The sequence below is a fragment of the Myxine glutinosa genome, chromosome 10 (genome assembly GCF_964187855.1).
Source record: "Myxine glutinosa chromosome 10, kmMyxGlut1.1, whole genome shotgun sequence".
In the NCBI taxonomy this organism is placed as follows: Eukaryota; Metazoa; Chordata; class Myxini; order Myxiniformes; family Myxinidae; genus Myxine; species Myxine glutinosa.
Genome location: NC_136270.1, coordinates 14,138,290 through 14,150,681, shown reverse-complemented (window position 1 = coordinate 14,150,681; position 12,392 = coordinate 14,138,290). Strand labels below are relative to the sequence as shown.

At 44.5% G+C, this 12,392-nt stretch overlaps 1 protein-coding gene across 1 annotated transcript in view; it reads right to left on the bottom strand.

The window, feature by feature from the left end:
* BOP1 (BOP1 ribosomal biogenesis factor) overlaps positions 1-12,392 on the bottom strand; it is a 200,002-nt gene that overhangs the window by 63,931 nt on the left and 123,679 nt on the right. The window contains exons 5-7 of the mRNA XM_068102104.2: positions 10,125-10,279; positions 1,777-1,894; positions 1,512-1,613 (exon numbers count right to left, since the gene is read on the bottom strand). Of these exons, the coding sequence (XP_067958205.1) occupies positions 1,512-1,613; positions 1,777-1,894; positions 10,125-10,279 (375 nt within the window). The remainder of the gene's footprint in view (positions 1-1,511; positions 1,614-1,776; positions 1,895-10,124; positions 10,280-12,392) is intronic.

Here is a 12,392-nt window from a genome sequence, read left to right as displayed (position 1 = left end):
TCTGGGGTAAAGATAATCATACAAATGACAAATCGAAGGAGATAAAGATATCTGATAAATTGAAATAATCTATTTTTAAAACACAAGTGGAAGGATAACGTAAGGAAAACACAAAAAAGGTTGAGGGAGAGGCAATCGATAACAGTTGGCACATTTACAAGAGCACAGGAATGAGACCAACTCGCCAACTTTGTAAAATGATTATATTGTTACGGATCTGGCTAAATGGTTAAATGGGTTTCATTTATAGTAGTTATTTCATAGTGCAAGTTGTGACAAACAGCACAAGTGGTGACAGACAGCATGTGGTGACAGACAGCACAAGTGTTGGGTAATTGATGTAATAAAAGAGGTAGTGCCGAATGAAATGTTTTAGCGAGCCCCTCATCTTCCGCCCAAAATGTGCATGTCTAAGCCCCTGCATTTCCTTTCCTTACACTTTGCCATGTTCCTCATGTACCTCTGTCCAATTTGTGTTTTTCCATTCTTTTCAGAAGCAGGACTGTGCAAAAGGTCATACCACACCAGTGAGGTGGCCAGGTTGGGAGATTCCGCCACACAATGGGAGCAAAGCCGATGTGTGATCGGAAAAGTATCAGCCCCCCAGCTAATCAGCACAGGCGTGTGATCCCTTCGCAATGTCCGCGGGGACCGAGAAGTGCGAGTCACGGGTGGTTAATCGAGTAAATTAAGATTATAAAAGAGTGCCCGAGACTATGATTGATATCTCGTGGCCTCGATGAGGACTATATAGTAGTCCGTGACTGGAGCCTTCAACATAAAATAACTTAAAAATAAAAATAAGGGCAGAGGAAATTAGAATAAACCCATTGGACAAGTGAATTAGGTTTGCACATTAAGGTGCTATATTCAAAGCGGGATGCCCATCTCGGTTGCTCGGCCATTTTGACAAGTGGATTGGCTAACGGTCACACTGTCTTGAATGGTTATGCGAACGCAAATTACGGGTTGACGTGATGACCCACCCTCCCTTACCCACCTGGTGAGCACATTGGTCGTTAGAGACTCATGACCATAATGTAAAGGTATCCTTCTGAATCATTCAAATCACACCAGTGTGCTCTTATTATCAAAGTCTAAAATGAAATTCTCCCTCATGTTTTACATACTCTTCTCCTAAAATTCCAAAATTCAGGATAAATATATGAGTAAATCAAAAGTCATAATTGCTGGAATGATTGACCCTGTCATAGGAACCAATCATTTCAGAAACCAAAAACGTCCAGTTTCACCACAGGAGTAATTGATGAGGAAGTTGAATGTAGCTCCCATAAAGGAGGCAAAAACATCAGGTTGCTGTGAAACAACTCTTGCTATGCTCATCATAACCCACCCCACAAAACCCCAAGGATACCCTTAGAATCTGCCGAAAGGAAACAAATCACAGCATGGTGTTTGTGATGGTCAAAAGGCAGTTGACATCCAAGAGTCTCCACCAGAAATTTTCACATCAAGGTTAAATAACAAAAAGTCTCACCCCAAGGCCTCACCTTTTCTTTGTCAGAGAGCGATGGGATGAAACTGCGTTTGTGAGCAGGTGTGTTCGTAACAGGGTGGATCATTACTTCACTTGAGAAGAACTCGGAGGCAGGCTGTTAGGCAGGAAAAGTCAAGAGGCACTGTGATTACATCAAAGCATAAAAAATGCTAACCCAGACAGAGCTTGAACTTTTGAAGACACAAACATTTCAGATATAAGCACTGCAGTCAAAAAACAACACATTTCATTAACAAACTAAAACAACAGTAAAGCACCTCATAGGGATCAATGTTAGGATCTCCAAATCTGCCTTGCTGCAGCCGATGGATGAGGGCCACCTGCTCGTCCGTAAGCTTGATGTCCGTATCTGTATTTTTATCATACACAGTTCGCCTGGACGAGCACAATCACATCACCATACAGTTACACAAGGAAAAAGAAAAATCAGTAATCCACAACCTTTGGAGAACAGGAGATTTTGACTTCAACATACACTCAATACAGCTTTTCTATTAATTTGTGTATTCATATCACATTCTAATTGAATTGTTTCCTATCACTGCACCTCTTCATCCCAAGTCACTCTCTTACCACACTCTTCCCTCATCCCTCCCTATGCCACCCCACCCCTTTTCTTTTCTTTCCTTCATATCTAGTCAGATAGATAGGTTCCCTGTTTGAGTCGGTCAGATAGATGCATCTACCGTGCATCCCGGTGTGTACCCCGGTTTAGAATAGGTACACCGTATCCCTGCGCATCGTAAGAGGCGACTAAGGGTTGGCGTCAGGAAGGGCATCCGGCCATAAAAACATTGCCTCAAACAGGGAACCATGATTGTCATGGGGCCCGCAAGGCTAACCCCCGCTCTAGCGGGGAAAATGGCCTTAAAAACTATCATTCATTCATACATACTTCAGATGCATATGGCTGCTGAAGCAGTTTCTTGGCTATTGGGCACAATCCTGGATGGGTCTGCCACTCCGAAGTAGGATACTTGAATGGCTCATTCATCCCAGTTATCTGGTACTCATTTTGCCGACATCGGAAGGATGACAGGCTGAGTGAACCCACCTGGTGTTAATTCAATGGCTGTCAGGGGCTTAAACTCAGGACTTTGCGATCTTAACTGTTAAGCTAACACCAGGCTTTTTAATGTTTATGTATGTGTATGAATGTATAACATCCCAACATGCTTAGGGTCATGTATAAAAATGCTGCACTGGCCTGGTGTCCCATAGTTATGGCTAGCATGGCTGCAAGAGAAGCAGGGCCTCGGTTCTCACCTTGAGCCGCTTGCTAGCCTGTTGTGATCGTCCTGCACGCTTATTTCCACAACTCGTCTATTTGTTTATTGGTTCACGAGTTATCAAGTGACCACTATATTTGTCATGTGTGTGCGTCTGTCTGTGTGTGTGTCTGTCTGTCCGCAGCATAACTACCTGATGATATCATCCGATCTTGATGAAACTTGGGTGGGAGGTTGATATCATGATCTAGTTGTGTCCTGCCTAGAGTGGGCGTATTGCGCCCATTGTGGGCAGAGCCACGTCCGAAAAAGATGTCTTTTTAGGGGGTAATCAATTTCAAGCTACATCTTCTCCGAGGGGTTTGGTGGAATCTGACAGGGGTTTCGATATTTGGTTAGGCCAATGTCATGTGTCGAGCCCCACGAGCTCGATTTTTTTCTTTTTTTCTTTTTTCATTTCACTTTTCACCGAATTTTCGGTATTGTGTAGCTAACTAACCTCATAACTGATTATACATTATTTTCTATCTCATTTCAAGGTCAGTAACCTTCGTTTTGACATTTCTGGGCCTGTTTCGGTTATAGTCCGTCCTTTGTCATTGAATACCGCTCGCTCGTGAACCATCGTCGTCTCCTGACTTGTCTTATACTTTTTGTCCCGTTAGTCCTGCATGTTTGTTCGTCTCTCCTTTCCTGCTTTCCCCCAGTCTTCCCCCTATCTGTGGGCCTTGCCCTTCAAGCAGGTGGGTTAGCCTTGCACATCCCAGCTACCACCTCCCTCCCTCATTTCTGTTTCAAGTTCATGAAGGAGGTTTTTTTGATTTTTTTTGGTATACTGAATCGAGGCTCGTGAAAGAGCTGACATTTACTTCACAAACAAATCAACAAGACAAACAAAATATATAAAAAGAGGGAGCGGAAGACAAGAGAAGGGGAAGCACACAAACACTTGAGAGCACAACATTTAAGAGCAGGGAGATGTGTGGGAGGGAGAGGGCTTGGGGGGAGGAGGCGTGGGAAGGGGGGGGGGGTGGGAGAAGTATAAAACACAAGGACACCAAGGACTTCCAGGACAGAAGTTGGTATTTCAAAAAAGTGGAATTGGGGTGAAATTAGCGGGGATAGAAAAGATCAAGGTTTTGGATGGGGGAAGATAAGAGATGGTGGTGAACAGCTGTTTTAAAGACCTGGAGGGTGGAGTGGGATTGAAGAGAGTGAGGGAGTTTGTTCCAGAGGTGGGAGAAAAGAGGAATGAAGGAGTGAAGGTGAGCAGAGAGACTTGATTTTGGCAGTTTAACCATAAGACGGTTGCAGGCAGATCTTGTGCGACCTGTAGGAATATTTGCGGGACAGAGCCCAGAGAGAGCTGGGGGGGCAAGGCCAGAGAGGAGTCGGAAGAAGACGGAAAGACCACCAACCTGCCTGCGGTGAGTGAGTGAGAGGCCCTTGGAGTTAGCTTCATCGTGGGAGATTCCAATGATTCTGAATGCTTTGGTTTCAACAGCGTGAAGACGAGCTAGGTGTGAGGCAGGAGCACCAGCCCAGAGAGGAGAGCAGTATTCCATTGAGCTGCAGATGAAAGCCTTGTATGTGGTGAAGAGCTCAGGTGTGCCAAGGAAGGACTTCGCACGACGGAGGATGTCCAGTCGGCGACTGGCTTTGGAGGCCAGATTTGAAATGTGGTTTTCCCAGGAAAGATCATGGCACATAGTGAGACCCAAAAGCTTGAGTGACAGAACTTCTTGGAGAGGATTATTCAGAAAGTGGATGGGAGGGTTGTCCAGTCGGTCTTTTCGGAGAGACATCGTAAGAGTGTTAGATTTGTCAGGATTGAAAGACATGTTCCACTTGTTTGCCCAGTCTGTGATTTTGTCCAGGTCTGCAGAGAGTGAGGAGGCTGCAGACTGCCGATCTGAGGGATGAAGAATGGAGCGACAGAGAGTAGAGTCATCAGCAAAGAGATAGAGAGGATTTTCAAGAGAGTCAGAGAGATCATTGATGAAGACCAGAAAAAGCACAGGGCCCAGAACACTGCCTTGGGGAACTCCAGCCTGAACAGGAAGAGGAGATGAGAGAAACCCATTCAGGGCCACACGTTGACTACGACTAGAGAGGAGGTCCGCCAGCCATGCGTGGAGATTTCCATGGATACCAAAAGAGGAGAGTTTGGTGAGCAGAGCGGGGTGCCAGACCGTATCGAAGGCACGTGATATGTCAAGGGAGACAGCTCTAATTTCCTGTTTGGCATTGAGGACCTCCATCCATTGTTGAGAAAGCAGAAGCAGCATGTCCAGAGTAGAGTGACCAGGTCTGAAACCAAATTGATGATCAGAGATCAAGCCATTGGAGAAGAGGAAAGATTTCATATCTGAAGCAATGATGGATTCCATGACTTTGCTGATAATTGGGAGAAGGCTGATTGGTCTGTAGTTGCTGGGATCTGTTTTTGCACCTTTTTTGTGCAAAGTGGTGGTGTTGGCAGATTTCCAAGCAGATGGCAGATGACCTTGAGCAAAAGAGAGGGTGAAGAGAACAGAGAGAGGGAGTGAAAGAGCGGAAGAACAGGATTTTAGGACCCGTGGGCTGATGCCGTCAGGTCCAGTTGCAGAATCAGAGTCGAGGGTTGACAGAAACTTTTCCACCTTTTCAGGAGGAAAGGACACAGAGTCCAGGAGCAGCTGGGTACGACTGGGTACGGTGGGTACAGAGAGGGATGGGTTTGGGACACAAGATTTAGAGGCAAACACAGAGTTGAGGCTTTCAGCTTTTTCACGTGCGGAGTCAGCCGTGTGTCCATTTGAGGTGAGGGAGGGGATGGAGGGGGAACAAACACCAGAAACAGATTTGACCAGATGCCACCAGGATTTGGAAGAGGGAGACAGATAAGAGAGTTCTGTCCTGACAACGGAGAGACCCATTCCGCCAAGTGAGTTATTTGGACGGACGCATAGTTGGGCGTGCTGGATCTTAAGGCTGAGGACTGTCTCATTTTTACTGCCTCATCTCTTTGGCAAGTGGATTTGACTTGTCTTTCCAGTCTGCTGGAGGTCCCCTCACCCAAGCAGCTTCAGATCAGAGTGTGGACCAGGCAATGGACGACTGATCAGTGGAGAAATGAGATTATGGTCAGATTAAGCATCCTTCACCATGTTCTCGACAAATGGACAAGTGCACATGTGGCGCCAGAACCCCGAGTGCTTAGTTTCAACAGGGAAGGGTTCTGATGGTTCTGTAATGTTGTGGAGCACATTTTCCTCACAAGGATTAGGTGCAGGCATTCCCTTAGAAGGCAAGGTCAATGTCAATCGCTACTTAATGGTACTGAGTGATCATCTTCACCCCATGTTGCACAGCATTTCTTTCCTGCCGGGAGGGGTGTCTTCCAGGATGGCAATGCCCCCATCCACAGAGCATGTATGATCACACAATGGTTTGATGAGCATGACATTGATCAGATGTTATCCATATGTCATGGCCTTCTCGGTCATCAGATCTGAACCCAATCGAGCATTTATGGGATATTTTGGAATGACGCCCAAGACAGCGCTTTCCACCTCCATCAAACAGGTGCGAGTTGATTGACTTTCTCATGGAAAAATGCTGCCACATCCTTCCTGCAGAATTCCAGATTCTGGTGGACTCTATGCCATGGTGCATACAGGCTGTATGTGGTGGCGCAACCCCCTATTAAGTGACTTTACATTGGTGTTTCCATTTTTCTCTCCAAAAAAACGCGTACACACACACACACACACACACACACACACACACACACACACACACACACACACACACACTTACTTAATCTGAGCTTACTTGCTTGATGCAAGCTCTGCCCCTATCCTCACTAAGACGAGACAGGGCAGGAGCAAAATTTGGGTAAACATGCATGCACTGTTCAAGCTCTGCCCCTCCTCTCAGCAAAATAGCATGGTACATCACTCCATTTGTTTTCAGCGCAATGTACATGAAAACGGCCACTCCAACATGCTATCATCACATAGGCCTATAATTTCTGGGTGCACAGATCATTCATCCACAATGTAATGGGCATAGTGAGTGTATTTGTGTCTATCAAGTACATGGTAATTGCCTGTGTCATGGTTGTCCTTATTATTAAATTCAACAATCAAGTCCTCATTTGATTAATTGAAGTTTAACTTTCTATACCCAGCCATAAGGTGGGAAACAAGCGTTATGCCTAGGTCCCCCGTCGGTGAAGTGATGTGAGTTGACAAAGTGGAAGACGCAGAAAACATGCTATTATATGATATTTCACTCACAAGGTTCAGACATACATGGAGGCGGCCATCTTTCATTTTGACGTGGCGACCCAATTTTCAATGGCGTTCTTCCTTATGCGTAGATACACCCACACACCAGATTAGAAGTTGGTACTTCGCTTATTTTTCAAGATATTCTGCTCACAAGGTTCAGACATATATATGGTGGCGGCCATCTTGGATTTTGACGTGGCGACCCAATTTTCAATAGCGTTCTTCCTTATGCCGAGATACACCCACACACCAAATTAGAAGTTGGTACTTCGCTTATTTTTCAAGATATTCATCTCACAAGGTTCAGACATACATGGCGGCGGCCATCTTGGATTTTGACGTGGCGACCCAATTTTCAATAGCGTTCTTCCTTGTGCCTAGATACAGCCACGTACCAGATTAGAAGTTGGTACTTCGCTTATTTTTCGAGATATTTCGCTCACAATGTTCAGACATATATATGGTGGCGGCCATCTTGGATTTTGACGTGGCGACCCAATTTTCAATAGCGTTCTTCCTTATGCCGAGATACACCCACACACCAAATTAGAAGTTGGTACTTCGCTTATTTTTCAAGATATTCATCTCACAAGGTTCAGACATACATGGCATCAGACATACATGGCGGCGGCCATCTTGGATTTTGACGTGGGTTGCACCCACACACCAAATTCGAATGCGGTCCTTCGCTTACTCACGCACGCACGCACGCCCGCATGCAAACACGCACGCCCGCACGCACGCACGCACGGACGGACACACGGACGGAGGGGAAAACCATAGTCCCCCTTTCGCTCCGCTGTGCGACGGGGGACAATAACAAGTAATAAATACAACAACAACAACAGGCATTTTAAGGCCATTTTCCCTGCAAGAGCGGGGGTTAGCCTTGCGGTCCCCATGACAATCTTCTCCATTTTACCCTATTTTCTGTATCTCCCCTTGTTAACCCCCTTGCCCGCATTTCTTCTTCGACCATCTTTAGCCAAGTCTTTCTCGGTCTTCCCCGTCCTCTACTTCCTTCCACATTCATTTCCATCACTCTTCTCAACCAGTCACTTTCATCCTTCCTCAACACATGACCAAACCATCTCAAACTGTTTCTCTTCACAGCATCCATCACAGGCTCTATTCCCATCATCTTTCACAATTCATCATTTGTCTTCCTCTCTCTCAACGATACTCCGCACATCCACCGAACCATTCGCATTTCCACCCTTTCCAGCCTTCGTTGCTGCTCTACGTTCATTACCCATGTCTCGCTCCCATAAATCATAACACTTCTCACACATGCAGCATACACCTTTCCCTTCAGCTTCAACGACAAACAACACACGCATGTGCAACATAAATTATTGGTTCAGGAGAGAGCAAATTGACAGAGGGTATGGAATAAAAAGTCAAACACACCGACAGTGGGACAGTGATACAACATGTGGATGCAACAATTGGGAAGGAAAAAAAAAAGGAGGAAGATTAAGAGAGAGGGAAACAAACCTGAAATGGATGGGATGACCTATAAGGAAGTTAATAAGGATAGAAGCAATCATGGGTAGGGATGGAGAATGACTCATGAAGACAACACAAATCCATCGAGGGAAGAGTGGGATCGAACAAACAAACAGAGTGAGAAGATGTACGATAAGCCAGAGGAAAGAGGAACAAATGCGTAGCATTGAGTCGTCAGCCTATATTTTGGGAGTTGCTGTTGCTGGAAAAGAGTGGGTTGCTGGAAGAAAACGTGCAATTATTATTGAGGACTAAGGAGGGTGTGGGGATGAAAAAGTAGGAGAACCGAAAAAAAACAAAGCAGCCACCGACTTGTCTGATGCGAAAGCAACACATCTGTGCTTCCGGCCTCATCGCGGGTGAGGCCAATAAGTTCAAGATTATATATTCCAGGATAGACGGATGTTATTCTGGGATAGCAGCCCAAAGAGGAGACCAGTCCTCCATTGACCTATGGACAAAGGCCTCATATGCATGGAGTACTTCTGGTTTAATAAGAAAGTACTTTGAACGAGGGAAGACAACCAATTTGCGGCTGGTTTTGTCGGTCAGCTTTGCTTCATGTTCAGCACAGGAGAGGTCAAAGTTGATGGTGAGGTCCAGAAATTCAAGTGAGTAAACATCTTCCAGTGGTTGACCATGGGAAAAGATAGGTGGGATAGTTGGAAAATCCTTCTGGAGTGACATGGTGAAACTTGCCAGGATTGAAATACATTCAAATTGATCAGTCAAATAATTCTAGATCCAATCCATTCCAAAAATAAGTTGTCAGCACAAGACACAAATTTCCACTTCCTGTGCTACACAAATTACCATCCACTGCCTCAAGACCCACAGATGCCGTCTCACGATATTGATTACAGGTTTATTGTAATCGGAGACATTTACTTCATAATGTTCAGCATTATATCTAGAATGGTTTATTGATCATAGAATAGTGGTTTGACTCACCTTAGATGTTCAAGTCGAAACGCCAATTATTAAAATGGCAAAAAGAAAATCCCAAAATAAGATTTCCTTATCCACTTGCATCCATAATATGGACATTAGGTATAATGGATAACATCTACTTCCATTCCCTTGAGCCCAGTTAAATTATCATATTTTGAAATTCGTATACGTGACGTCACACTTGATCGCCGATCAGGACATTCTGCATCATAGCAGTCGGTGCATGAGGAATTGCCATTTTTCAATAACTACAATGAAAGTTTGGATACTACAAAATTGTTTCATGTAATTACGTTTGGCTTATTAGAACGTTCCCTGCAACCCCTGCTCTGCAAGGAAAAATGGCCTCTAAAGGTGGTTCCTGCACTCTCAATGCTAAGGAGAAATAGACCGACCGCTCTCCTACATCACATCTACGAACTGCACTGAAATACAAACAAAATGCAAAGCTTCCTGCACGAGCACCAGTATACAGATTTAAACCCAGCTGCAAGGCAGCAACAAGGCTACACCCTGACCTTCAACTGCCTCGTATTCCCCATCATCCCTCGGCTTCATCAGCTGTGCCCATAAGGAGGGGTTAGGGTAGTGAGAGTGTACGACGAGGCAACGACGGAAACAGTAACTTTCATGGCGTACCAGTAGTCCGGGTTCTCCATTTTGTCAAGGAAGGCATCCAGCTCGTCCTTAGTGCGCAGGGGTTTGAGGATGTGCTGTCCCTGCAAGTTGTAACCCACATGGGGGTACTCCTTGTACCATTCCATTGGTATATTTCCCACTGTATTTCGGATATCCTGCATTCCACAAAATCATCATCAAAAGTGAGAGGTGAGGAAGAGGTCATGGAAATCATTAGATATTTATCATCTACAGGAAGTGGAATACTGTATTGTAAATGATACTTAACTGCAGGCAAATATCAGCTTTGATGACAAAGGTAAGGGTAAAACTCAGATTTGCACAACCCCCATCCCCAGCCTCCCCACCAGGAATGACCTCACAAAAGCTCGAATCAATTTGTCTGCACTGTCCATGCTCGCCTGTGTGCTATTTAACCCAATCTCTTCGGCACCCTAAGCACTCCTCTGTCAACTCAAAACCTGTCCATCTCCAAGTGCATCCAGATTCACAGGGTTATTACTTGGCAAAAAAAAATTTTTTGGGACAAATATGTTGCTCACTCCGGTTTGTGTGTTTGTGTGTGTGTGTGTGTTTGTCTGTCCGCTCACTTATACTTGCCTACAGGTCACAATTTTAAAACGATCTTCACAAAACTTCACCAAACGGTAGGGTTCGTGGTCCTATATATTTTTGAGGTCAAAAGGTCAATATCAGCCAAAGATCAAGCACTTTTCTTCAAATTTCTAAAATCTTCAATTTTCATCCGATTGATGTGAAATTGGAATAGGATTTACATATCAGCTAACTGATTTCAACCACCAACTATTTTTGAGATCAACATAGGCCAAAAGGTCAACATAGGCCAAAAGGTCAACATAGGCCAAAAGGTCAACAACCTTTTCAAATTTCTAAAATCCTCAATTTTCATCCGATTGACTTGAAATTTGAATAGGATTTATATATCAGGTAACTGAATTCAACAACCAACTATTTTTGAGGTCAACATAGGCCAAAAGTCAACATAAGCCAAATTTCTAAAATTGTCAATTTTCATCCGAGTAACTTAAAATTTGAAGATGATTTGCATATCAGGTCACTGAATGCAACCTGAACCACCAATTAATTATTTTTGAGGTCAAAAGTATGCTCTCCTGAGTGACATTCTACTTTGTTCTCTGTTGCCAAGTGTCACTCCGAGTGATTTTTCATTATTTTTTACTTATTCTCCAATCCCTGGAACCTGATAGTCATTCTTACCCCAATCCAGTCTTGCCCTTCTCATCATGGTTTCCCCCCTTTGGTCTCAGTGAAGCTTCGGAGTCCATTATCGGTTTGTAATCTTTTGACCCATTTTGCTTTTCGATAAACTTCAAAGATGAACAAAAAAAAAAACCAACATCTACCAATAACAGTTTGATATTAGTCTCTGTGAAAAATTACCAAGCACAGGCCATATTTCACAAACCAACCAGGAAGTGTATGGAGGGCAAATGCTGTGATGAAACCACATTTGTGTAGTGGATGTAAACACTTCCAGTACATTCACAAAAATGCAGCCAGAGCATATGGAATGACCTTTGACCGGCATGACTAACCATCAACCTACAGCAACTGCCGTTGACCCATATGAAGGAATGGCGTGCTCTACGATGCAACACACCGATCGTGACGCACAAAATTGAAAATATTAAAAGGAAGAACATGCAGGAAGGTATTAAAAAGGAAATAACAAAAGTTTACATGACGGGCTTGCATCACGATAGCCGTTACTTTGAAAGAGAAGGCAAAACTTGATGGCCATTTCCCTTTTACGGTAAAAAAACGTCCTTTGGAGCATCAGGGAAGCTCATCATTACATGTCTGTGGGTTCATGCCAAACCGTGGATCACATCGTCCCGTCATTGCCTCAGTGGCCCCATGAACCATACTGTGTGTCGGCACACCACAGCCTAGCCAAGCTATTCCCTCAACAGCAATTCCGAGTGGAAGTTTCCGAGAGGCAACGTTCCGAGTCTTGAGTTTGGCGTCGACTTGCCAAAAACCATCCGGCCAATTAATCACTGGCAGGTGAGCAAGTGGTCGGGGGGTAAAGGTGAAGGATTCTAATTAGTGCTGACACAACTGAGGGCGCTATTAAGAGGAATTTCATGTAAATATGATTCGAGACGAAAGTCTTCCCCCCCCGAATGCAAAAAATGATTAAGCATTCTGAGAAAAGACCACTAACTGCAAACTCGGTGTTCCGACTACTCAAATGGGTATCAACAACTCCTGATAAAGAAATAC